General features: G+C 42.2%; 1 protein-coding gene across 3 annotated transcripts in view; it reads left to right on the top strand.

Annotated features, from left to right (window-relative positions):
* The window catches only part of CD109 (CD109 molecule), a 125435-nt gene that overhangs the window by 57587 nt on the left and 42431 nt on the right, over positions 1-25417 (top strand). For 2 of the 3 annotated variants that reach the window (XM_059731221.1, XM_019496871.2), the window contains exons 14-23: positions 1148-1324; positions 2296-2448; positions 3449-3523; positions 4050-4110; positions 5810-5966; positions 6681-6798; positions 19281-19394; positions 20283-20501; positions 21853-21997; positions 22475-22651. In XM_059731221.1, coding sequence (XP_059587204.1) covers positions 1148-1324; positions 2296-2448; positions 3449-3523; positions 4050-4110; positions 5810-5966; positions 6681-6798; positions 19281-19394; positions 20283-20501; positions 21853-21997; positions 22475-22651 — 1396 coding nt within the window. The remainder of the gene's footprint in view (positions 1-1147; positions 1325-2295; positions 2449-3448; positions 3524-4049; positions 4111-5809; positions 5967-6680; positions 6799-19280; positions 19395-20282; positions 20502-21852; positions 21998-22474; positions 22652-25417) is intronic. The other variant, XM_059731222.1, reaches the window with a different exon arrangement.

Raw genomic sequence — 25417 nt, forward strand, 5'->3', positions numbered from 1 at the left:
TTAAAGCCCGCCGGAGGAGATCCGCCAACCTAGAAGAAAACACACGCTTACCTTTGGGGGACAGGTGAAGCCCATCCCAGCTGAGCATGTCCCTCGTTGTAATGTCTGGGTCGTTGTCCAGGAAGCCGAAGCCTGCCTCGGGACACCACTGCCGAAGCCGCCAGTTGGTTTTTCGGATGCAGTTCTCATGCCGTCTTCCGCGTCCGTTCTTTATTATGTGTAGTCTTTGTTATGAAATGATGGATTTGGCGGGCTGAAGTATATGTGGTGAGATTTTTTTTTTAGCTTTTAAATGAAAAATGATTTTGAATTATTAATAAAAACAGATTTGCTTCTCTAACTTTTAAAAGGCAGCTTCCTTGAGTTAAATGAGTGTTAAAATTGCTGATCAAAAAATAGGTGAAAGAATTCAGCAGTTGTTTCAAAATTTGAAAAAAAATTGTAAAAGCTGTAACAGATAAAGCCTCTCCAAATTTTAAACTGTCTGAAAAAAATGATTTCCCTTTTCAATTAGATTTCAATTTCTTTTTCTCTGCCTGTAAATACATGTGAAGCATAAGTACCAGAGGGAACAGTAGAGTTTTTTGAGCTGAAGAACAATGTGGTACAAGAACAAATAAATACAACCTGTCTGTGAATAATTTTAGAGTGAACAGCAGAAGGTTTCTTATGATGGTTGAGAGGAATGAGGTTCTGGAGCAGCTTTCCAGCTGAATCATTGAGGCCAAGCACCAAAGTAGATTTTAAATAGAACTTGATTAATTTATTAATGGACTGTTTGATGTACCTGCTTGGGAGAGAAGGGGAATATATTTCAGAATCTAGGAAGCGTGTTCCATATTATCATGTTTTTGTGTCCCCATGCTATTATTATTATCATATTGTTCTTGTGCCATTTCTATACTTGTTTACAACATTTCCAGGAATAAAAGGGTAGACAAGTTATGAATGTAAATATATTCATAATTCTTCCATACCGCACCTCACACGACATATAAACCACCTCTTCAGGCTTTTTCTAAAAGGGAACAGTTTCATATATTTTCTATTGAAGGTCATTGTTCACTGATTCTCTGGTTACTTGCATTTCTTTGTGATTGTAACACAGTAGCTGGAAATGACTTGGATGTTTTATTTTATACTTTAGGTGGTATCTAAGGAACAAATTGTGGCTTTTGGCAAAAAAGTTACAACAACCTTCACTTTAACAGCAGAAAATTCTTGGGCTCCTTTGGCATGTATAGTTATTTTCTATACAAGTGAGACTGGAGAAGTGGTAAATGATGTTCTGGCTATTCCTGTTCAACCTGTTTTTGAAAACAAGGTAGGATATTAAGCTTGAATTTGGCATAACTTTTTTCTAGGGCTGCACTGATAGAGATTTGGGGGGCTGATCTGCCTGATTTATTTTCTTTAAATTCAATTTTACAAGAAGAATTTATAATAAAATACAGTTCTATGATGAAGAAAATAGAAAATTATTAATCTAAAACAGCAGGTCTGAACTGGCATCTACCACAGCCAGGATGGGATGCATTGGAAATGCCTAGATGAGGGGACTCTTCTCTTCATGTAGGACAGGTGCAGGCAATTATTTTGGGTGGAGGGCCGCTTACTGAGTTTTGGCAAGCCATCGAGGGCCGCGTGACAGGCAGCCAGGTGCAGAAAAATATTAATTTTCTAAATTCTTTAGGAGTCCCACAAGCCAGATGGAATGGCTTGGTGGGCCGCATCTGGCCCACGGGCCGCATTTTGCCCTCCTCTGTTGTAGGAAGATAGCCTGAATGTATATTGACTTGTGCTTTCCACTTCCCCAGGCCCTTTCCCACCTGTATACACATGGTAAAACTTCTTTATTACTAGGGAAGTTCCGGGATAGCTGTGGAAGGGCCAGTTAGGACCCTATTCTGCAGGCTGGAAGTGTAACCCACAGGCCAGTATGTGTTACACACTCCTTTCTCTACAGAGGAGGGGGGATGAGATCATGAAAGGTTTTTACTGTTCCCATTTTGAGAAGCTGATAGTTTAGATCCAAATGGAGCGCCTCATCTTTCTAGTTCTGAGTCTTAGAATTCCAGTATATCCCCAGTGCCATTCTTAGTATTGGCCAAAGTAGCAGTCATCCTAGGGTGCCTCTGAGAGATGATGGTCTTTACCTCCTTTAGACCCAAGACACTCCTGCAAACCCAGATTTCTCAACTACTAATTAAGCTAAGGAGCTACTGAGAGAGAGTCATTAGCTGACCCCAGATAATACTGTGTAATTTAAACCAATCTCTTCCTTCTTTTTTTCAGATCACAGTATCTTGGAGTAAAGATAAGGTCAGTCCATCTGAGAAAGTCTCCCTGAGAATCAGTACAACTGAATCCAGATCTGTAGTTGGACTTTCAGTTGTTGACAAAAGTGCAAAGTTGTTAGGAGAAAAGACTGACATTACAGAAGATGTTGTAAGTAAATGAGGAAGAAAAAGCTTTGTGTATACCGTGTTTCTATAAGACTAGATTATGGAAATGGAACAGGTTTTTCATGTAATATAAACAGTAGTGTAACTAAGCGGGGATAACTGGAGTGTCAGCTATGGGCACTGACTTAAGGGGAGGAGGCAAAAAAATAGCAGCTACCACTACTCTTCCGGTCACCACTAATAGCATAGCAGTGACTGCTGCTCTGTATGCCACTGTCACTAAGCACAAAACTGCCCAGTTATGCTTCTGAGTATAAGTAGCATGTTTAACATACTAATAAATGGAACATTCTTAACATATGTGATCATCTCTTACTCATGAGTAATCTGTCAATGTCTTTGCTTCTGTGTACAGTATTTGTAAGATGAGACCCCTTATTTGTAATTAAGCTTATTCTATACTATGGGGTTTTCATTTCTTAGCTGTGCTAGAGGATTAATATTCTGCTCAGCTTTTCATCTTTTTCCAGGGCATTTGAACTTCATCCAAGAAATGCTCAGTTTTCACTCAGCTCCCTTTTTTTCTTTTAGAAAAAGAAGGAAGATGGAAAAGCTCTTCCTGAACTTTGGGTTCTTTCAAATGAATAATTAAATAATACATTAAATAATAACATTAAAGTTTGTTATTTTTTGAAGACGGGAATAAATTGTAGTTCTTCACATATCCCTTTTACTTTCAGCATCTCCAGGTGTATAAGTAGAAGAAACAGTTGATGATGGGTAAAATTTTCCAAAATGTCTAAATAGCTTGGTGGCCTAATTACCTTTAAAGTCAGACTCTCATAAAAATTCTACCCTATTTCATTTGTTTTTAACACATTTTTGCCTTGCTACATTCATACATGGTTTCTGATTTTCCTTTTCTCTTTATCTGGAGAACAGAGGTTTTGCCTAAGGTATAACTCTACAAATTATTTAATCTAAAGAATTGGAAACAGTTTGGATTATTCATAGTTTGGATTATTTCATTTTTGTTTTCTTAGGTGCTCCATGAATTATATTTGTACAACACAAAGCAATACTTTGCCTCAGTTAGAAGTCCCTTCAGTGTCTTTCAGGTAAAACTGTTAAATTTAGAGACTGAGGGTTTTTCTTATTTATTTGTAGATTGTCTGCTGAAAGAAAATAAGATCAACACCTCCAATAAATTTTGAGACAGTGTGTTGTTCTGTAGTTAATATTGTCTTTATCAAGAGAGCATCAGCTTGGGGGGAATTAAGAAATATTTTATAAAACTCTAAAAATTAAAGTAGTCATAGAATTTTAGTGGGCAATACTGAATATGTTAATCATGTACAAATCTTGGAACAAAAGCATTTGAAACACATGGCAATCTGCTATGGATATTGAAGATTGTACGTGATGTTTTTTTCCCCATAAAGATAAAAAATTGTGCCCAAACCAGTATCTAACCGTGCTGAAAAGATTCTTATTTAGAAAACATGTTGTGTTACGTACAGTTCTGGCTAAGCATCTGTTGGAAATTTATTAAAATGGACTTTCATTTTCTTAATATAAGAAAGAGAAAATAGACAAGCACTGCATGTGCCCTGGACTGAAATACGTTTTACATATTTTATTTAGAAATGCAACCTCTGGGTATTAACTGATGCAAACCTTGCTGAAGATGAGGATCCTTTTCTCTGTAAGTTGTATACACAGACATAACCAAACCACTGCAGTCCTTAACATTTGGAGGTTTAAAGATAAGCAAAGGAGGGCAAGTTCTGGTTAGTTACACCAGGGCAAACACAAAATAACTCCTTAAAAATCTATAGGGTTATATTTAACCCTGTGAATTTAAGGTGAGTTCAGCCTACAGAATTTATTTTTATCTTTATAGTACGTAGCTGAATAACTGCAAGTGTGTCATTATTGGCGGAGGTGCCAAAAGACTGATTTGAGCTTGAAGACAAATTTCTAAAATAGATTTTCCAAATTTATCCCTTCTCTTATAGTTAGAGCAGGTCTCCACTTTGAATTACTGTGATTTAGTTACACATAGGATGCACTGAAGGTAGGTCTGTCTTTGCGAGCTCAGTGCAGAAAGCATCCTGTCATCTATCTAATGCATAAGTGTTAGTGCATAAGCATAATTTATAGAGACAGAAGAAATCACTACAGTGTGGCTCTACATCAGGGCTGGGTAAAGTCTGGGCTGTGGGCTGGATTGGGCCCGTGGTGGACTCCATTTCCCAGCAGGCCCTGCCCATGTCATTGTAGCTAGTTTCCATGGAGATCCCAGGTGCAGCAGAGCCCTGACAGTGCAGAGCCAGGGTTTCCATGGAGACTGGCTCCAGCAGTGCTGGCAGGGCACACGGCTGGACAGGGAGTGGGACCAGGATCTTGTGGTGGTGACAACATAGTCTGGAGCCAGGGCAGAACTACGATTTGCTGCCCGCACCCCCTGGGCAGGAGCATGCAGGCAGCAGATCATGGCTCTGCTCTGGCTCCAGATTATGCTGTGACCACCGCAAGATCCCAGCCCCTGCCCCAGAGTGGCTCCCCACCCTGCCACATGCCCTGCCAGCACTGCTGGGCCTGGTCTCCATGGAAATCCTGGGCCCACCCTGTCATGGTGCTGCCCCTGCTGTTGTTTCCATGGAAACTGGCTGTAGCAATGTGGGCAGGGCATGCTGGGAAATGGAGTCCAGTCGCTGGCTGGATCCACCATTTTGCCCACCTCTGCTTTACATCTCTCTTGCAGCTTGCACAGAAGGATTCTTTTACTTTGACTGGCTAGTTATGCCAGACTTGAGGCTCAAGATTAGATCTTAAGAGTGTGGTCCTGCTCACACTAGTAGCCCTAATCTTTGTAAAAAGTCCTACAGACTTCATCCACATTGGCTACTTTCATGAATAAGGCTTTAAAGATTAAACCCTACAGTGTTTTGAGACATATTGATAGAAAGATGTGATACAAGTTGCAAAGGGGCTTAAATCAATTAGCTTTAATTGGGACTAAGGCTTCCAACTGATTTGGGTGCTTTTGCAAATATGATTTGGACTATTTTGAATTTTTTTCTCTCTGCTGATATTGTGGCATCTCAGAGTCCATTAAGGGCCTTAGGTTGGGAGGTATTTGCAACTTGCATCAGTTTTAAATGGCAGTGACTTATCACCCTCTGGCCTCCATGTAATCATATGGTGAGTATGATTATTTCTAAAAAAATCATAGAGATCTTAAACTTGCTTTTGAAGTAAAAATAACTGTGCAGTAGTCTAGAATTAGTTTATGCTGTTTTTTGTAATACTGTTACCAAAAATATTGCAAAATTCTAAATAACTATAAACCCACCAAACAATGCTAATTTGGTTGTTTTTTGCTATGTTGAATTTTCTAGTGTTGGACACTCATTTTAATTTTGTAGATGATGACATACTAACCTTCATGGATTCTGACACAGAGACACATTTTCCAGTAAGACCTCCTCCTTCCAGTTATCCATATGTAAGGATGTATTTTCCAGAGACTTGGCTTTGGATTGACTCTAACACTAGGTAACACCTTTGAAGAAAATTGAGTTAGACTTACACATATTAAAGTGGACTTTGGGCATATATTTGTACTTTTCTTCTGCTACATTTTAGACAGTGTTTTGCATGGAATGCCAAAGAGGAGTTATGGGTAAAAATGTGTTATTAGTTATATTGCAGTACCATCTAGAGGCCACAGCTAAGATTGTGAAGGCCCACCAAGACTTGCATTATCCAAATGCATTTTAAGAGAGTATCCCTGCATGAATGGGTTATAATCTATATAAATGTCCCTTTGCAGAAACAGATACACCGACAGTGAGTGACTTTAACTTTCTGGGCCTACCACAGATTTATTGTGGTATAAGAGAAATCACAGTCTTAACCCCCAAACCATCATAAGTTGCCTAATCGGCAGCACAGTCTGAGTTTCAGTACACTGTATTTATTGTAATCATCCAGACAGCAGTGTCTGGAGGTTTGGGAAAACAGCCAGCAAGGAAAGAATATTTTTACAGGATATGGAAGAGGCATTATTTTAAAATGAATTATATATAATTCATTTTGATTATTACATTTGTGCCCTAACACATTTTTAAAAGAGACAAGAAATGAAAAACAGATAAAAAACCTTTCCTGTTATGAGTTTGAGCTATATTTCTGACATATTTTACATACTTTTATTAATTGAGAAATTAATTATTGCTTTTAAAATTCTGGTGGTCTTCCTGTTATTAGATCCAGCAAAGACATCACAATGGAAGTAACTGTACCTGATACCATCACTTTGTGGGTAGCCAGTGCTTTTGTAATGTCTGAAAACCTTGGTCTTGGAATATTGACTGCTCCAGTGGAGGTAATAAATTATAAGACAGTTTTGGTTTACACTGGTCTCACACCTTAGTTTGGAGTTGTCCTTTAGCACTGATAGTTACAACCTGGTTGCACATGACATTTTTTCCTTAACGAGGTAATCAAGTTCTATATAAAGTCCCAACTGAAATCAATGGGAAAATCTCTTTAAAAGCAGTTGCTTACATCCCCCCTTGCCTTTATCCATAAATAACGACGATACTTCAGCCTCATTCTGGATAGTTGTCCGGGCATCTTTCTTCCTGAGAATGTATGTAGATGGGGTTATTTGGGTAAATCTGATATCAGGTTGATCTAATAAAAGATATCAGATTTACCCAAATAACCTTGTCTGCCTATGTCTTTAGATCAGCATGGCTACAACCTACACCCCTGATAATTTGTGGCATTAGTCAAACGAAGGGACTGATTGTGCCCTCGTAGTCTGGGCATGGAGAATCCTTTCCATGTCAAGATCCTAACATAGCTATCTTGGACATTCCAAAAAGCTTTCTTGGGTGGAAAAATGCACAAAAAGATAGGTTACAAGGAGGGGGCCTGGACAAGGAAGAAGTTTATGGGCTGGTTAAATGACATTTTCTTCACATTGGCCTCAAGGAGGGATCAATCATGTAGCTGTTACCCTGCCCTGCCCTTCATTTTTATGGTGGGGGATGTGTTTAAAAGATGGATCCTTGAAACACTTATTTAGATACCAAAAATAGACTTAGAGGAAGCTGCAGGCATTTAGGCCCAAATGATTTCATAGAATCATAAATACATAGGGCTGGAAGGGACCTCCAGAAGTCATTTAATTCAGTCCCTGCTTGAGGCAGGACCATCCCTACCCAAACCTTTCTATGCAATCCATAATCCAAGCTCTACATAAAACTACCATTAATCCTGACACAACACAGGCATAGCACCCTAACCTGCCACAGGTAAAGCATGGGAACCATGGCAGCCAATGTCCTGCTTTAATAAAAGGTTGTCAGTATAGTCTTAGGAAATCCTAGGTAGAGGGACACTCCCACTACAGAGGAAGGCAAAATCCCCACAATCCATATCAATCTGACCATGGGATAAAATTCTTTCCTGACCCCAAATATGGTGATCAGTCTGACTGAGCAGAAGGGCAAGACCCTCTAGCTAGGAACCTCTGGATTTGGTACTAGCAGGAGCATTGGCAAATTGGCTTAGGGGTTGCACCCAGAGAGTGGTGGTGGATGGGTCAGTATTGACCTGGAAAGATGTGGGCAGTGGAGTCCCACAAGGCTTGGTCCTTGGACCGGTGCTGTTCAATGTCTTTATCAGTAACTTGGATGAGGGCATGGAAAGCACTCTGTCCAAATTTGTAGGTGATACCAAATTATGGGGTAAAGTTAACACACTAGAGGGTAGGGAATGAATCAAGGCAGATCTGGACATGTTGGAAAAGTGGGCAGAACAAAATAGGATGCAGTTCAATAAGGACACGTGCAAGGTGCTGCACTTAGGGAGAAGGAATTACCAGCATGCTTACAGGCTGGGGGAAGACCTTCTCTGCAGCATAGCAGCGGAAAGGGATCTCGGAGTCCTTGTTGACACCAAGATGGACATGAGTTGTCAATGTGATGAAGCGATCAATAAAGCTAACTGCACTTTATCATGCATTAACAGGTGCATGACAAACAGGTCCAGGAAGGTGATACTTCCCCTTTATGCGGTACTGGTCAGGCTGCAGTTGGAGTACTGCATCCAGTTTTGGGTGCCACACTTCAAGAGGGATGTGGCCAACCTTGAGAGTGTTCGGAGGAGGGCCACTTATATGGTTAGAGGTCTGCAGGCAGAGCCCTACAAAGAGAGATTGAGGGCCTTGGATCTCTTCAGCCTTTGTAAGAGAAGGCTGAGAGGCGATCTTGTGGCCGCCTGCAAATTCACCGGTGGGGGTGGGGACAGCAAGGAATAGGAGATGCTCTGTTTACCAGGGCACCCCTTGGAGTAACTAGGAACAACTACCACAAACTGACAGCAGATTTAGGTTAGATATCAGGAAGAACTTCTTTACAGTAAGGGTTGCCAGAATCTGGAATGGGCTTCCAAAGGAGGCAGCGCTCTCCCCTACCTTGGGGGTCTTTAAGAGGAAGCTAGACATGCACCTGGCTGGCGTTGTCTGACCCCAGCGCTCTTCCCTGCCCAGGGCAAGGGGTCAAACTCGATGATCTGCTAAAGTCCCTTCCAACCCAAACATCTATGAATCCATGAATTGGCATACCCTAGTCAAAATCCCTAGCTTTGCCTGTAGCCCACACTCTGACACGTGTAGCAAAAAGACATAGCCCAGAAGCATGGGAAATACACACAGTAGAAAATAGGCACAGTTATTCTTAGATCATCCCTGACCAGTGGCTTCTTGAACACCTCCAATGATGGAGAGTCCATAACTTCTGTAGGCAGTCTTCAACTGCATCACTGTTCTAACAGTGAAGAATTTTTTCTGGATATCCAATCTAAGCTTACTTTGCTGCAACTTCAAGCCATTGGTCTGTGTCCTCCTTCCTCTCTTCAGCAAGACAGAAAAGTTGCTTTCCCTTTTCCTTATGGCAGCCCTTTAAGTATTTGAAGAAGTATATCATGTCCCCTATTTAAGTGCATTCTCCCCTTATCTTTGTTGGCTGCCTCTGGACCCTTTAACTTCTCCATGTCCTTTATAAAAGTGTGTAGCCCAGACCTGCACACAATACTCCAGGCAAGGCCTAACCAGTGCCAAGTAGAGAGGCATTATCACCTCCCACAATTTGGACCTATTGCTTCTATTGATGCATCCCAAAACTGTATTAGCCTTTTGTGTGCCTGCATCACACTGCAGACCCATATTGAGTCTGTGATCTACCAAGACTCTTGAATCCTTTAGTGCTGCCATCCAGCCAAGTGTCACCCACTTTGTATTTGTGTTTTTGATTATTCTTCCTAAGGTTTAGCACCTTCCATTTGTCTTTGTTGAACTTAATCCTGTTAGCTCTAGCCTAACTTCCCAGTCTGTCAAGATCTTTCTGAATTACACTTGCATCACAATCTTTCCCAGTTTTCTGTCATCTGCAGACTTTCTCAAGAAGTTTTCTATGCCAGCATCCAAATCGTTAATAGACATATTGAACAGCAGCAGGTCCAGCATGAAGCCATGCTGGCTGCTTGTGACCAGCCTTTTCTTCTTACTTGCAAATGGTCTTCCTTAGGATATGCTCCAGTCATTTCCCAGGATTTGAGGTGGGGCTAACTGGTCTGTAGTTCCCTGGGTCCTCCTTGCCTTTTTTAAAAGGGGCACTGTGTTGGATCTGTTTTTGCCCTGCCTATGGCCCTGGACCTCCTGGCCTTGTTTCCACTCTGCTCTGGGCCCTGAGCCTACTTGCCCTGTCTCTGCCCCTGCTCAGGGCAGGGTAGGGACCTCCACCTCCCCAGTGGTCCTGCTGAAACCACCGGACTAAACTGCAACAAAAGTGTAAGCTCACAGGCTGTGACCTTAACTATCCCTGGACTGGGTTCAAACATAAACCCCAGCTCACTGGCTGTATTGCAAGGCTTCCCCTCATCTGGGTTGTATTCATGTTTAACCCTTCAATCTTACTGGTAGTTCCAGATAGTTCATCTGTCAGCCAGGTACTCCTCTGCAGCCTTCCCACCTGCAGGGCCAGACTTCATGACCTGACTCAGGCCCTAGGTTTAGGCCCTAGTGACTTCTTGGATCTGGCCACAGGTATGCCTTTTTACCCTGCTGGGAAGCTCATTGCCTAGGAAGCAGCATTTCCTTGCTGCCTGCCTTCTCACAGCTGGCCATTGTTTGGCTGCCTATAGCTGTTTCATAGGAGAATCCCTTCTCCCAGGGTTGCTTCTGGGTGGCTACTATTCTGCTTGTTTGCTGGCAGCCGGCTCCCTAGTATGTAGTTTGCTTCCAAACTGCCAGCCCCCCATGCAGCCAGATCAGCCTGCTACAGTTTCCCCTTAAACTAACAGGAGCCCTCTGGCTCCCTGTTACACCATCTCTTTTGTTATCTCAACTTTCTGCTTGCCCTCTTCCTTATCTAGCTAATCCGTAGGTGTCTAGCTGCAGCTTAGTTTTTTTGTGAAAACAGGTAAAGAAGTTATTCAGTAGCTCAGCCTTCTTTGCATCTTCTGTTAGGAGCTTCCCCAGGCTTGTAACAGTGGACCCAGGGCTTCCTTGGTCCTTCTTTTCTGGCCAACTTAGTTATAGAACCTCAGTGTCCTTGAACACCTTTGCCATGTGCAGCTTGTTCTTTATCTTTACTTTCCTGTTTTTGTCCCTGCAGGTTCTTGCTATTTCTTGGTTTTCCTTTGCATTTGAGGCATTTTAGAAGCTCCTTGTGCAGCCACATTAGTCTCTTGCCATTCTTCTTGTGCTTCCATCATGTGGAGACAGTTTCTTGTTGGGCTTCCAATTCTGTGCACTTTAGAAGCTCCCAGACCTCCTGGGTGCCTTTATCCTCCAGTCTGTCTTCCCATGACCATACCTATTAACTCTTTGAATCAGATGAAATCCTCATTTTTTGAAATCTGGTGTTGTAATTTTGCTGACCTTATGCGTTCCCTGTCTCAGGATCTGGAATTCTATCATATTGTGATCGCTCATCCCAAGTTACCCATCATCTTTGCATCCTCCATCAGTTCTTTCCTGTTTGTCAGGACAAGATCCAAGATAACTGATCCCCTAATTGTATCCTCCACCTTCTGGATCAAAGTTGTCCTCCATACAAGTTAGGAACCAGCTTGACAGTTTGTTTGGCTACATTGTTCTTCCAGCAGATGTCCAGTAAATTACGTCTTCCATCAGTATCATCCCATACATTTTGGATAGATTTGTCACTTACTTAAAGAGGGTTTCATCCACTTCCTTTTTCTGATTTGGGGGTCTTTAATAAATCCCCGCCACTATATTGGTACTGCATCTTACACCTGTCATCTTCACCCAAATACATTCTGCTTTGCTGTTTTGTTCTTCCTAAACCAGGGAACAAGTATATATGTTTTTGATATATAAGTAAAAACCATCAACTTTTCTCCCAACTCTGTCCTTCTGAAACAGAGTGTAACCCTCCGTGTTGACAGTGTAGTTGTAAGGGCTGTCCCAGCAGGTCTCTGTGATGCCAGATTACAGTTCCTGTTACAGGCTGCAGCTTCCAGTTTATTTTGTTAATTCCTGTACTCCTTGCATTTTTATACTTGCATCAGATATATTTGGCATTTTGAACTACTCACTTCCCTTTTTCACCACTTGTTGCAGCCCTATAGCTCTCCCAAGAACATCTGCCCATTGTTGAAGAAGCCAAAGCCTTCACGTTAGCACCACTCTCAGCCACACATTCACTTCCGGGATATGCCTGGATCCTTGCCTTCCACAGGAAAGGATCGATGAGAACACCACTTGTGCTCCAAGCTCTTAAGTCTCCTCTCAAGAGCCTCATAGTCACCTCTGATCTGCTTAGTGTATTGGCAGTATTGTTGGTGCCTATATGGACAAGCAGGAAGGGGTAGTGGTCTAAAAGACGAATGTATTTTGTCAGTCTCTCTGTGATGTCCTGAATTCAGGGTCCAGGTAGGCAGCACACCTCTCAGGCCCTCAAATCTGGAAGGCAAATTGGTGCTTCTGTCCCCTGCAGAAGGGAGTCACTGACCATCACCACTCTTCTCTTAGGTCTAAGGCCTTAGAGCCCCTGTCCTTGGGGCCTTGCACTTCTTGCTCTCTAGGCTGGTACTGCCTCTTCCTCATGCCTGCAGATGTCCTCTTCTCCACCTTTTCCTCAGCAGTTCCACCACTGAATGCTCAAAAGTGGTTGCTGACTTCAGTCCATTCCTCTTCAATTCTGGGATCCCTCCTTCTCCAAGTAGTCATATGCTGGCATTTCTCCTCGTTGCCCTTTGACCTCTCCAGTACCAGCCTCATAACTCTTATCCAAGTAATCTTCCTGATGCATTGCTTTGCATTGCATTGCATTGCAGTGTGGATACCTGTGCTTCCAACCTTTTGAATCTTCTTCTCCAGGGCAGACACCAGCTTACACCTGGTGCAGATGAAGTGCTCTTGACAGTCTGGGTGGAGTACAAACATGGAACATCCCAACAGCTGACCCAGACTCCATTTGTGCCTCTCTGCTCTCTGGAGGACACTTATGCTGTAAGGAGAAAAAAAACAGGGGGAGAGGGTAGAAAGGGGGGAAAAACATACCACAAGGACCTCTGTGCAGCACACTTCAAAACCTGGGCCTTTGCACACGTGCACGCACGCATGCACAGAGTCTTCTGCTCTCTGGCTCCCTTCTTCAGTGAACTCCCTAGGCAAACTCCCTCTCTCTTTGCTGCCCTCTGTTCACTGCTTACACAGTTTGCTGGGGGCTGCCTTTTATAAGGCTTCCTAGCCTAGCTCCACCCCTCATTTATTTAAACCAGCCCTGCCCAAAGCAAGCCCCGTTAGTCTCTCCAGAAAGGGGAAGAAAAGAAAAGAAAAGAATACAGAGATAAATAAGGGGTTGGAGCCAGGGAGAGGAAAGCAAACACATGTCACAACAAGGGAAAACAGGAGAGAAAAAAAAACAGAAACACAAACACCAGGCACTAGGCAAACACCCTACCACCAATCAACCACCCTAAATCACTAGCACAGAGAAAGGCAACTGATGTACATATAGATCAGAGAAGATGTGAGACCAGGCAGTGTGAGGTCGCTGTTCTTGCAAGATGACAAACATGCTCACTTCTTTTTGATTACCAGTTTCAGTCCCTTGGAGTTTTGGATCATAGTTTCCTAGTTGGTAGGGTTGGAAGGGACCTGAGCAGATCATCAAGTCCGACCCCCTGCCATGGGCAGGAAAGGATGCTGGGGTCACAGAGCCCTGGCTAGGTGATTGTCTAGCCTTCTTTTGAAGACCCCCAGGGTAGTAGCAAGCACCACTTCCCTTGGAAGTTGGTTCCAGCTCCTAGCCGACCTAACTGTGAAGTAGTGCCTCCTGATGTCTAGCCTGAATCTACTCTCAATCAGCTTATGGCCGTTATTCCTTGTTACTCCCAGTAGTGCTCGGGGGAACAGGGACTCTCCCATTGCCTGCTGGTCCCCCTTGGCAAGTTTATAGATGGCCACCAGTTCCCCTCTCAGCCTTCTCTTGTGGAGAACAGGTTCAGGTCCTGTAGCCTTTCCTTGTAGGGCCTGCCCTGCTGCCTCCTGATCATGTGAGTGGCCCTCCTCTGGACCCTCTTGATGCTGGCCACATCCCTCCTGAAGTGCGGCGCCCAGAACTGGATGCAGCACTCCAACTGTGGCCTGACCAGTGTTGCATAGAGGGGGAGGATCACCTTCTTGGACCTGCTTGTGATGCATCTGTGGATGCATGACAAGGTGTGGTTAGACTTCCTGACCGCGTCCCCACATTGGCAGCTCATCTTCATCTTGGAATCAATAGTGACTCCAAGATCCTTTTCTGCCTCTGTGCTGGTGAGAAGGGAGTTCCCCAGCCTGTAGATATGCTGTTGGTTCTTCCTCCCCAGGTCAATATCATAATTTCCATTTTCATGTCACTGCTTGTGATGGTATAGTTTAGAGATGGATTTTTACCAATCCAAATCTCCAAATCCTAATAATCTGGGAAAGAACAGATTTTGGAATCTATACCTATGTCTGTATCCTAATCTTATAGCTGAATGTTGCTGATCTAGAAAATGTGATCTGAGTGCCTTTCAAAAAAGGGAGGACCCAGGCAACTATAGGCCTGTTAGTCTTACTTCAATCCTGAGGAAGCTCTTTGAGAAAATTATCCAGGAGTACATCTGTGAAGGACCGGTAGGGGGGATGATGCTCAGGGGCAACCAGCATGGGTTCATTAGGGGCAAGTCCTGTCAGACCAACCTGATTGCCTTCTACGATCAGGTCACAAAGTCATTGGACGCAGGTGTCACGGTGGATGTAGTCTTTCTGGACTTAGGGAAGGCCTTTGACACTCCCACCCCATTCTCATTAAAAAACTAGGTGACTGTGGCATTGATGCCTACACAGTCAGATGGATCACAAATTGGCTGAGGGGCTGCCCCCAGAGAGTGGTGGTGGATGGGTCATATTCAACCTGGAGGGATGTGGGCAGTGGAGTCCCCCAGGGCTCGGTCCTTGGGCCCGCAGTGTTCAATTTCTTTATTAGCGATTTGGATGATGGGGTGAAAAGCACCCTGTTCAAAATTGCTGACAACACCAAGATTTGGGTGAGGTGGGCACACTAGAAGGGAGGGACAGGATACAACTGGACCTGGACAGGTTATAGGGGTGGGTGAATGAGAATAGGATGGGATTCAATACTGAGAAGTGCAAGGTACTGCACCTGGGGAGGAAGAACCAGCAGCATACCTATAGGTTGGGGAACTCCCCTCTTATCAGCACAGAGGCAGAAAGGGATCTTGGAGTCATTATTGATTCCAAGATGAACATGGGCCGCCAATGTGAGGACGCGGCCGGGAAGGCTAACTGCACCTTGTGCATCCACAGATGCATTCTGAGCAGGTCCAAGGAGGTGATCCTCCCCCTCTGTGCAACACTGGTCAGGCCACAGTTGGAGTACTGCATCCAGTTCTGGGCGCTGCACTTTAGGAGGGATGTGGCCAGCATCGAGAGGGTCCAGAGGAGGGCCACTCGCCATGATCCAGGGACAGCAGGGCAGACCCTACGAGGAGAGGCTACGGGACCTGAACCTGTTCAGGCTTCACAAGAGAAGGCTGAGAGGGGACCTGGTGGCCATCTATAAATTTACCAGGGGTACCAGCAGGGAATGGGAGAGACCCTGTTCCCCCGAGCACCTCCCGGAGTAACGAGGAATAATGTCCATAAGTTGTTTGAGAGTAGATTCAGGCTGGACATTAGAAGGCTGTACTTCACAGTCAGGGCGGCTAGGATCTGGAACCAACTTCCAAGGGAAGTGGTGCTGGCTCCTACCCTGGGGGACTTTAAGAGGAGGCTTGATAATTACCTACTGGGGTCATATGAGCTCAAACCTACCAGGGGTCATATGAGTCCAGTATACATTCCTGTCCAGGGCAGGGGTCAGACTTGATGATCTATTTAGGTCCCTTAAGACCCTACATCTATGAAACTATGAAATTAACCCGACAGTTGCTCCACAATACATTTTGGACCTAGTTTGGATTTTGCAGTTGAGGCTCTGTAGGCCCCCCCTACACATTACAGGTATTGCACAATTAACTGATTAACTGCAAAATTACCTTAAGACCAGCTGTACATGCGAAGTACTTATTATATGATAAAAAGCTCCAACCAGCTATAAAGCTAGACCTTGAAAATGCGTATTAACTTTATAGCTAGTTGTTATTGAGCTTTCTTAGATTCATAGATTCCAGGGTCGGAAGGGACCTCAGTGGGCCATCTAGTCCGACCCCCTGCCCCTGGCAGGCAAGAAAAGGGTCACCAAACCTGGGATCATGTGATCCTAGCCAGGTGCCTGTCCAGTCTCCTCTTGAAGACCCCCAAAGATGGGGCAAGCACCACTTCCCTTGGAAGCCCATTCCAGATCCTGGCAACCCTAACCATGAAGAACTTCTTTCTAATGTCCAGTCTAAACCTTCTCTCCAGTAGCTTATGGCCATTGTTTAATTTGCATGTGTCAGCTGATGGGGCTCCCAACCACAGAAGTGTGTCATGCCCAGTGTGAAACCCCTAGCCCACAGCTGCTGTGATCCCCAAGGCTCAGGGGTGCATGAATCCTCTGAGCCCACATGTGCAACTAGACCTTGGGAGTCCTGCACCTGACAGGGCTCTCGGTCCTGGCTGTGTCATCAGGTGTGGGACTCTCCGTCCTGGCTGCATGTGTGGTGCGCCTGGGACTGAGACCCCAGTCGGGTGCAGGACCAAAAGTCCTGTCAGATGCTGAATTCTTGTCCTAGCTGCACATGGCCCCTGCAGCTGGGAGCCCCCTCAGCAAAGAGGGCTCCTAGCTGTGGGAGCCTGCTTCTTGCCAGTACAAGGGGAGCCAGGATCAGGCTTCCCCTACACCAGCAGTAAGGCATGATTGGATCTAATGTGTGATCTCAAAATCATGCCTCCTGCCAAGCATGTGTGGTGTGATTGTGTGGATCATGTATTAGATCCATAGATTTCATAGACATTCAGGCTGGAAGGGACCCTGAAGGATCATCGTGTCCAGCCCCATCCAATTATACCTTTACTTGCATGTGTAGAGGGGGCCTAAGAGATTAGGATCATTACTCTTGCATCTTTCAGATGTTTTCTACACTTAACTTGGCAGAGGTAGAACACAGGAAATTTTAATGGCCAAGTTTGCTGATGACACCAAACTTTGGGGCAAAGTATCCACACCTGAAGACAGGAGGGCGATCCAGGCTGCCCTGGACAGGGTCAGCAAGTAGGTGGATGAGAACCTGATGGTGTTTAACACTAAAAAATGCAAGGTTCTCCACCTTGGGAGGAAAAACCTGCAGCATCCTTATAAGCTTGGCAGTGCTACACTGGCTAGCACTATGGAAGAAAAAGACTTGGGGGTCATCATTGACCACAAGATGAACATGAGCCTTCAATGCGATGCTGCGGCTAGTAAAGCGACCAAAATGCTGGATTACATCCATAGATGCTTCTCAAACAAATCCCGGGACGTCATTCTCCCCTTGTACTTGGCCTTGGTGAGGCCGCAGCTGCAGTACTGAGTCCAGTTTTGGGCCCCATAATCAAAAAGGATGTGGAGAAGCTTGAGAGAGTCCAGAGAAGAGCCACGCTCATGATCAGAGGTCAGGAAAACAGACCTTATGATGATAGAATGAGAGCTATGGGGCTCTTTAGCCTGGAAAAGCTCAGGCTCAGGGGTGATCTGATGGCCACCTACAAGTTTATCAGGGGTGACCACCAGTATGTGGGGGAACGTTTGTTTACCAGAGCACCTCAAGGGATGACAAGGTTGAACAGTTATAAACTACTGCAGGACCATTTTAGGCTGGGCATAAGGAAGAATTTCTTTACTGTCCGAGCCCCCAAGGTCTGGAACAGCCTGCCATCGGAGGTGGTTCAAGCACCTACATTGAACACCTTCAAGAGAAAATTGGATGCTTATCTTGCTGGGAGCCTATGACCTCAGCTGACTTCCTGCCCTTTGGGCAGGGGGCTGGACTCGATGATCTTCCGAGGTCCCTTCTAGCCCTAATGTCTATGAAATCTATGGAACTGATTTCAGATTATATGAAATTATATACTTGGGCACACATCCTTGCATTTGGGTAGTTTGCAAGGGGAACACATGCCAAGGTTATCCTTGAAGCCATGAAACAGAGAAAATAAATCTGGGCCATGTACTTTAACATTATTTATCAAATGAGAGTTAGCTTAGTTATATTATTTCTGTGGAACTTTTCCTACAGAATGTTGTTATTCTTTAAAGATAATACTGGTAAAATTTATCTGTTAAAACTTTTTTTTATGGAAAGTGGAAATTTCCTTCCCCCCAAATCCTCCTCTCTCCCCATTTATTTTCTATTTTAAGCTGAAAAATGTCAGGCTTTGCTATTGAAAAAGAATCCATTTTTGTTTTTTATTGGGGGAGAACTTAAAGTGATTACAAGAAAAGCTTTGATGAAAACAAAACTCAGTATTTTTCATTTAAATTTTCACACTAGCTGTTATTTCCCAGATGGCTGTACTGCATGTTTAATCATTGTGGGAGAGGGAGGGGAGGAAATCCTGACTGCAGTAAAATCAATTGACATTTGCCATTGATTTCAATAGGGCAAAGATTGTCTTCAAAAAGCTTGTCTCCACAGGCAAAAGTGAATTGCTTGCTACCTGTGGGTTTCTATAGTTGAGATTTTTCTTTAGTTCAGAAATGTAATTATGGAATGAAACATGGTTTTTATGCACAGGGAATATTTAAAAATACAAAGTTCAAATTAAAATCCATACAGTCAGTAAAACAAAAATTAGGAGGGTCCATTATTTTTCAGTATTTTTTTTCCCCATAGGCCTTATTCTGTTTTGTACAAGTCAATGAGAGGATGCTCCTTGGCATAAATGTAGAGCCATGAAGAAATAAATTCTAACATCATACATTACTTAGGTTTCAAAACAGTTGGCAACTTTCTTTTATAGAATTCCAAAGGACAGGTACACTCAGAACTATCAAACCCACATTTTGAAAGTTAGATCTTCAATCCATGTTTAAGCATGCAGATTACAGAGCAGTCTGATGGTCAGTACTGCCAAGAACCCCACAGCTCCCATGTGAGCATGCTGTAGAGTCCTCAGAAGGATGTATTGGTTGCTGTCAGCTAACAGTTTCTTTCACTCAAGCTCCATCTATAGCTTAGTACATGATGCACTTGTCTAGTTAAGGTTACCAGTGACAAAGTCTGCTTAGAAAAGGTCTGAGTTTGAACTGTAGCCAATGTAATAGCTAATTGGTGACTGCAAGAATTCACTGTTGTATATATTTTTTTATTTTTCAGCTAGAAACATTTCAGCCTTTTTTCATTTCCTTGAACCTTCCTTACTCTGTTACCAGAGGAGAACAGTTTATTTTGGAAATAAATATCTTCAATTACTTGAAAGAAGAGACCAAGGTAAACCCTCTTGTTGGCATTTTACCCTACCTTTCTGCTATGTATTGATCATTGTGAGCCCTCCTAGACCCAAGAAAGGGTATTTTATGCCTGAGAGCTTGTCTAACATTTCTCTCAACTACAGAGTTTGTTCATTAAATTATTCTCTCAGACAAATCTTGCTTCTTGTAGCTCTCCTAGAGTCAGTTCATATATATATACTTGGTTATCACTCATATTTTTTTTTGTTGCAGTCATCAGAAATATCTCATTTCCTAAGGTAAAATCATTGCACAAATCAGTCAAAAGCACCTTGATTTATTTGTGCTTCCTCTCAATGGTATTGGTGAGAAGTAGGATACGGGATTGAATTGGATCTGAATTGGCATACATAGTGTTCCTAAGCCTTTCCAGTCACTGTATGGCAGTTACTCTGAAACACTTGAGTGCTCTCATTAAGTTCAATGAATGGAGCTCAGGCTAGTGAACACATATTGAGATAAGCTCTAATATTTCACTTATTTTTTCTCAACTATGTTATTTGTCTCCTGACAGTTTCCTTCTCTTTCCTCTGATTTTTAGCTTCTACTCTGTTTTTCCCTGAAGATCTTTCTTCCTTTCCATTCTCCTGTGTTCTACTTATTTCATCCTTCTACTTGCTCCATGTTCCCTCTCTTTCCTCTTTGTCCATATTTTTATACTTCGATTCAGGAATGTTGCCAGACACTGCAAGGCTCCCAAAAGCAATTCTGAATACATCTCCTCAAAGTCTTTATTATTTCTTCAGTGAAGACATGGAAAAATCCAGGCATATTTTTATATATGCTCAGAAATCTACATCTTGTAAAACAACAGCCTTTAGGATTAACATCTGTTGCTAAAATATCACATTTTATTTTATTTTCATAGGTTACAGTGACCCTGGATATCAGTGATGTTTTTGAAATTCTTATAACATCCAATGAAATAAACGCTACAGGAAACCAACAGTCTGTGTTGGTACCAAGTGAAGATGGAAGAACTGTTAATTTCCCAATCAAACCAAAACGGCTGGGGGAGATCCCTATCAAAGTGACAGCAGTGTCACCCACTGCTTCTGATGCTGTTCTCCAGAAAGTTTTAGTGAAGGTAAATATTTAAAGACTTCATTCATTCCAAGCTTTATAAAAAACAAGTCAGAATGTTTCAGAAAGACAAATCAATAGATGTTTCTCTTGTAAGCTTTTCAGAATTTTAGGAGAAAGCTTTCTTTTAAAGAGACCTTTCCTTAAATTGCTTTAGATTTGCTTTTAAAAATAATAATAATGAAAAGCCCCATAGAACTCAGGTGTACAAATCCTTGATCACATGACACATTCCATTGGTAGAAGTGGGAGCTGCAGGACCAGGTGTGGGATGATACTGATACTTTATAATTTGTTCAGTAATTTTTTTGACAAAAACCTCTAATAAGTGAATTGTAATTGTAACATTTGGCTTGAGGTCAACAGATCTTTAACATGAAAAATTCTGTATTGTGGGAGTGGCATGAATCTATTCAAAACAAAGTACTGGGAGAATGTTAATATTGAAAACTAAGGTGCCATTATACTTACCAGCCCAGAACTGCTTCTCTCGGCTCTAGGGCTTTGCAGCTCAGCACCTTTTTCACATCTAAGATCAGTCAGGACCCTCTTACTAGGCCTTCCCCCATACATAGTTTGGCATACATTAGAAAGGTGAGGTGATGGTGGTGGTGTACTTCTTTTATACAATATCAGAGTGGGTCTAGGAGACCCTAGTTCAATTCTCATCACTACATTCAAGGATTTCTCACATCCTGAGACAGCATCCTAACCACTGCTGGCTTTTCTGGGGTGTGGACATGGTAAACCCTTCCAGCTGAATCTGTTCAACCTGTCAAAAAGAAACATCTATTGGATTATTAAGAGGGGAAGAGGGAGCGTGATTCCCTCACTAAATGGTAAAGGGGGAAACTGGGTTCTGGTCCCTGCTTTGAGTTTGTGTGTTTTCTGATGACTTTTTAATGGAAAATGCACACACTTGAAGTATTTGCATAGATTCATCTTGCTTTGAACTAAATCCTCTCCGTATAGATAAACCCATAGTGTTGCATATTATGTGATACCTTTGTCTTGGACTACTGTGCTGAATGGACCTTATCCAGAGTCCACTGAGGTCAGTGAAAAGATTCTGACTTCACTAGACTTGATCAGGCTCTATATATTATTTTTCCTTATTAGAACCTCATCTTGATAGAACAGTTACTAAAGGCACATCTGTGGTTTTAAGCAAAAAATAAATATGTATCAGTTCAGATGAGCAAATATGCTACTTTTTGCTGTGTTAGCAAATAGTATGAAGCATAATGGTTTAGGTGTTTTGAATATAACACTTTATGAATTAGCATGATAAAAAACCTAAACACAACAAATAAAATACTGGAGATGAAAATAATTATCTTTGTTTATATTGATAGGCTGAGGGCCTTGAACAGTCCTACTCACAGGCAGTTCTTTTGGATTTGACTGGGAATAATCCAAAAACTATATCAAAAACTCTGCATTTCAACTTTCCTTCTGGTGTAGTAAGTGGCAGTGAAAGAGTTCAAGTCACTGCTATTGGTAAGAATTATTTTATCCTATTTATATTGTCATTATCTTTTGGGAAGCAATCTTGTCTCTTTCACAGACAGTAATCTATGAAATATAAAGCTGAATGTTTCAATTTGTGCTGAGCTTGCATAGCCTCCAATTTAAGGCTTGGAGTTGCAATGTGCCTTTACAACTTCCCTTAAGAAATGAGTTTGGTCATTTCCCAAACAGGATTAGTTCAACAGACTTTCAGAGGCCTTGGAAGAGGCTTTCTGAATATTAGTCCATTAGAGATCTTCCTAGCAATATTTAACACTGTGAAGTTGCTGGTTTGTATGTTGACTCTGCCTTTATATTCATGTTGGCTTAATTATAACATTAGAATAAAGGCACTGGAATTTGAAGAGGATTGTGTCTGGATATTATAGTATTGAAAAGTCTAATTTTAAAAATGATATCACCATATATGCACATGTATAAGCGTTGAACTTTAATTTTATCTTTTAGGTGATATCCTTGGGCCTTCTATCAATGGTTTGGAGTCTCTGATTAAGATGCCTTATGGCTGTGGTGAACAGAACATGATTAACTTTGCTCCTAATATTTATGTGTTGGAATATCTGACTAAGACAAGGCAATTAAAGGAGGATATTAAATCAAAGGCTATATCTTTTATGAGAGAAGGTCTGTACACTTACAGAAAAGGTCCTAGCTTAAAAAAAATATACTAGGAGAAAATATCTTATTTGTTGCTGTGCATTTGGAATCTGAATTAGCATTCAGTTTAAGGTTATTCAGTTTATGGCATTTTTCTGTAGTGATTTTGGTTCTCAATTCATCCCAAAAGCAAGGTGCGCTGAGTATGAAATTGCCATTTCTAGATATTTTTCAGACTAAAGCCATACTGTAAAAGGAGATCTATATTATCACTCTTGAAACTGATTATTCTCTTGCTTGATTAAAATGAAGGTCTGGGCATTTTTGACTGCTCCTTGGATTATAAAGGGTACAAGTTAGGCCATGTATAGATGTTCAGTTTCTACTGGGAGAATTGCTTTTCTCCTGTTAGAAATCAAATGTGCAGATACTTGAGCTTTTTCTTGTGCCTGGTCTGGGAGAAAAATAACCTGGCAATAGGCAGGTACAAATCACTCCCAGGAGAGTTTCTCTTTGGAGACTGAATGTCTGCACAATTTCCTTGGGTTTAACTCCCCCTGGGGATGAAGAAGATTGGAGCTGGGGGAAAGGATCCTGCTCCTTCCAGAGACTGAGGTCACCCCAGTTTGGAAAAGGCATAGACTAAGAGGGAAGGGGAGGAGCAGCTGCCAACTGCTTTCTGCCTGCTTCTCACTGGAGTTTGAGAAGCTGGCAGGGGCATTACTGTCCTGCTTCAACTGCTCTGCTTGGCTGCTGGGCATGGGGAGTTGTGCTCGGAGTGGCACTGCCCCCACCTGTTTCCCTTTGCTCCCCCTTACCCATCCCCACTGCTCAGCTGGGCAGCAAGGATGGCAATTTAAAAGCCTGTGGCTGGTAGCTTGGCTTGGAGAAAGCCTCCTGAGCCTGTTTCACAGTCCAACTGGCTTCCCTTTGCCTTCCATGCCACTTGGCTGAGCAGCGGGAGCTGAGACTTAAAAGCCTTCAAGGAGAAGGTGGCCACATTAGGAACAAGGCTTATGGAGGTACTCTCTAGAAGAGTGGGGTAAAACTGCTTCCTGCTTCTCACACTGGAGTCCCAGGTGTGTGGAGTCCCAGTATTGGGGACTTTACCTTGGGGTTCAGTGCACTGGGCCCCAGGACTTGAGCAGAGGGAACTCCTGCCTGCTTCTCACACCGGTCTCTGGTGTGAGCTAGGGCCAGTGGGCTTTGCCCTGCTGCTTCAAGTCCCCTGGGAACGAGATGACCAGAGCAGCCCACACTTTCCCCAGACCAGGCTCACCCTGGTGTAGAGAGGGCACAAGGAGCAGGGGAAAGGGGGCAGTTGCAAGTAGTAATTTTCCATTACTAGAAATGAACATTTATACAGATGCTTCTTCAGCTGATGAAGGGTGCTTGTGCCCAAAAGCTTGCTAAGAAGAACTTTTCAAATATTTAAGTTTGTCTAATAAAAGATACCAGATTTACCCAAATAACCTTGTCTGCTTGAAAATGAAACACATTTAAACAATTTTCAGCAACAATTTTCAAGGGAAAAAAAAATCATTTTTGAGTAAAAAAAAATTAAAAACAAACATTTCCGAGGAAAACCAAAAGTTCTGATTTGAAAATTTGGAGGTGCATTATGAACTTTATGTACTGCATGCTCCCATTCTGCTCTGTGGGCCTGACTACATATCTGGTGACACAGGTTTCCTTCTTGCTGAGCCTGCACAATATATTTTAGGAGATCCTGAACCATAAAGGAAACTGGGCAAAATACATAAACTGCAACTGCCATGAGAGACTATGGTAATATTTCCAAATAGAATATTTTTTCTACTTTTCTTCTGAAATGCTTTGGTTTTACCATGTTCAGTATTTCAACAAGGAGTCAACATTTTCCATTGAAAACACTCTTTTAATAATAGATTTTCTTTTTTTTGCTCAAAAATGGTTAGATGGAATATTTTCAACCAGTCATACAGTATGGCTGCAAAATAAAAAGAAAATCAAAACAAAACAACGATGTTTGTAATTTTAACCATTACTCTGAAAGTAATCTGTTACTCTTTGAAGCCTGAGTTATGCAGCCACAATTTTCTGAAGTTATCCAAAAAAACACTTTCATTAAGTTATTCTTAAATGAGTCACAATTGAAATATTAAATATGTCACTTAGAGAAAATGCATTGTTTTATTTAACTCGTGTTAGATTTTAGATTAGAACAGCATTCTTTAAGACTGTGTTATGGCCAAAGCAGTTAAGATTTTGAAACAAGTTTAATTTTAAGAAAGAAAAATCAACAACTTTAAAATGCAAATGTTCAGGCCTTTTGTTTCATGCTTTCAGTTGTTTCCCACTCAACAATTAATTTTTTTGGTTTGGAATTGTTGTTTTTTTAATAACTATCATGCCATATTTTAAAGTTGACATTTAGCTCTGGTTTAGTTGTGTAATACAGTCTCTTAAAAATTCAGTTTAAAAAGAAAGTCATACAGTTTAATTCACAACAGATTTTATTTCAGATAACTGAATGAGAATGCAGTAAAAATGCATCTTTAAAAAATAATCTTCACTGACTGCTTGGGAATGAAAAGATCCATAAAGCTGCCAGAGTTGCTTTTTTTTAACTTAATTGTATTTAACTAAAACAAAGCACAGTGAAAGTTGCCTTTTAAATTTTGCTTTTAGTCATGGGATTTAAAGTGACTATCTTGGAATTTCAGTTTCTGAGAGAAAAAGCTAAGTTATTCTCAAAAATTTGATCACAAATTTAAAATAAAACTAGGCTGGCAATCAGGTAAAGCTGTCTTA

Source organism: Alligator mississippiensis, chromosome 1, assembly GCF_030867095.1.
Source record: "Alligator mississippiensis isolate rAllMis1 chromosome 1, rAllMis1, whole genome shotgun sequence".
NCBI lineage: Eukaryota > Metazoa > Chordata > Crocodylia > Alligatoridae > Alligator > Alligator mississippiensis.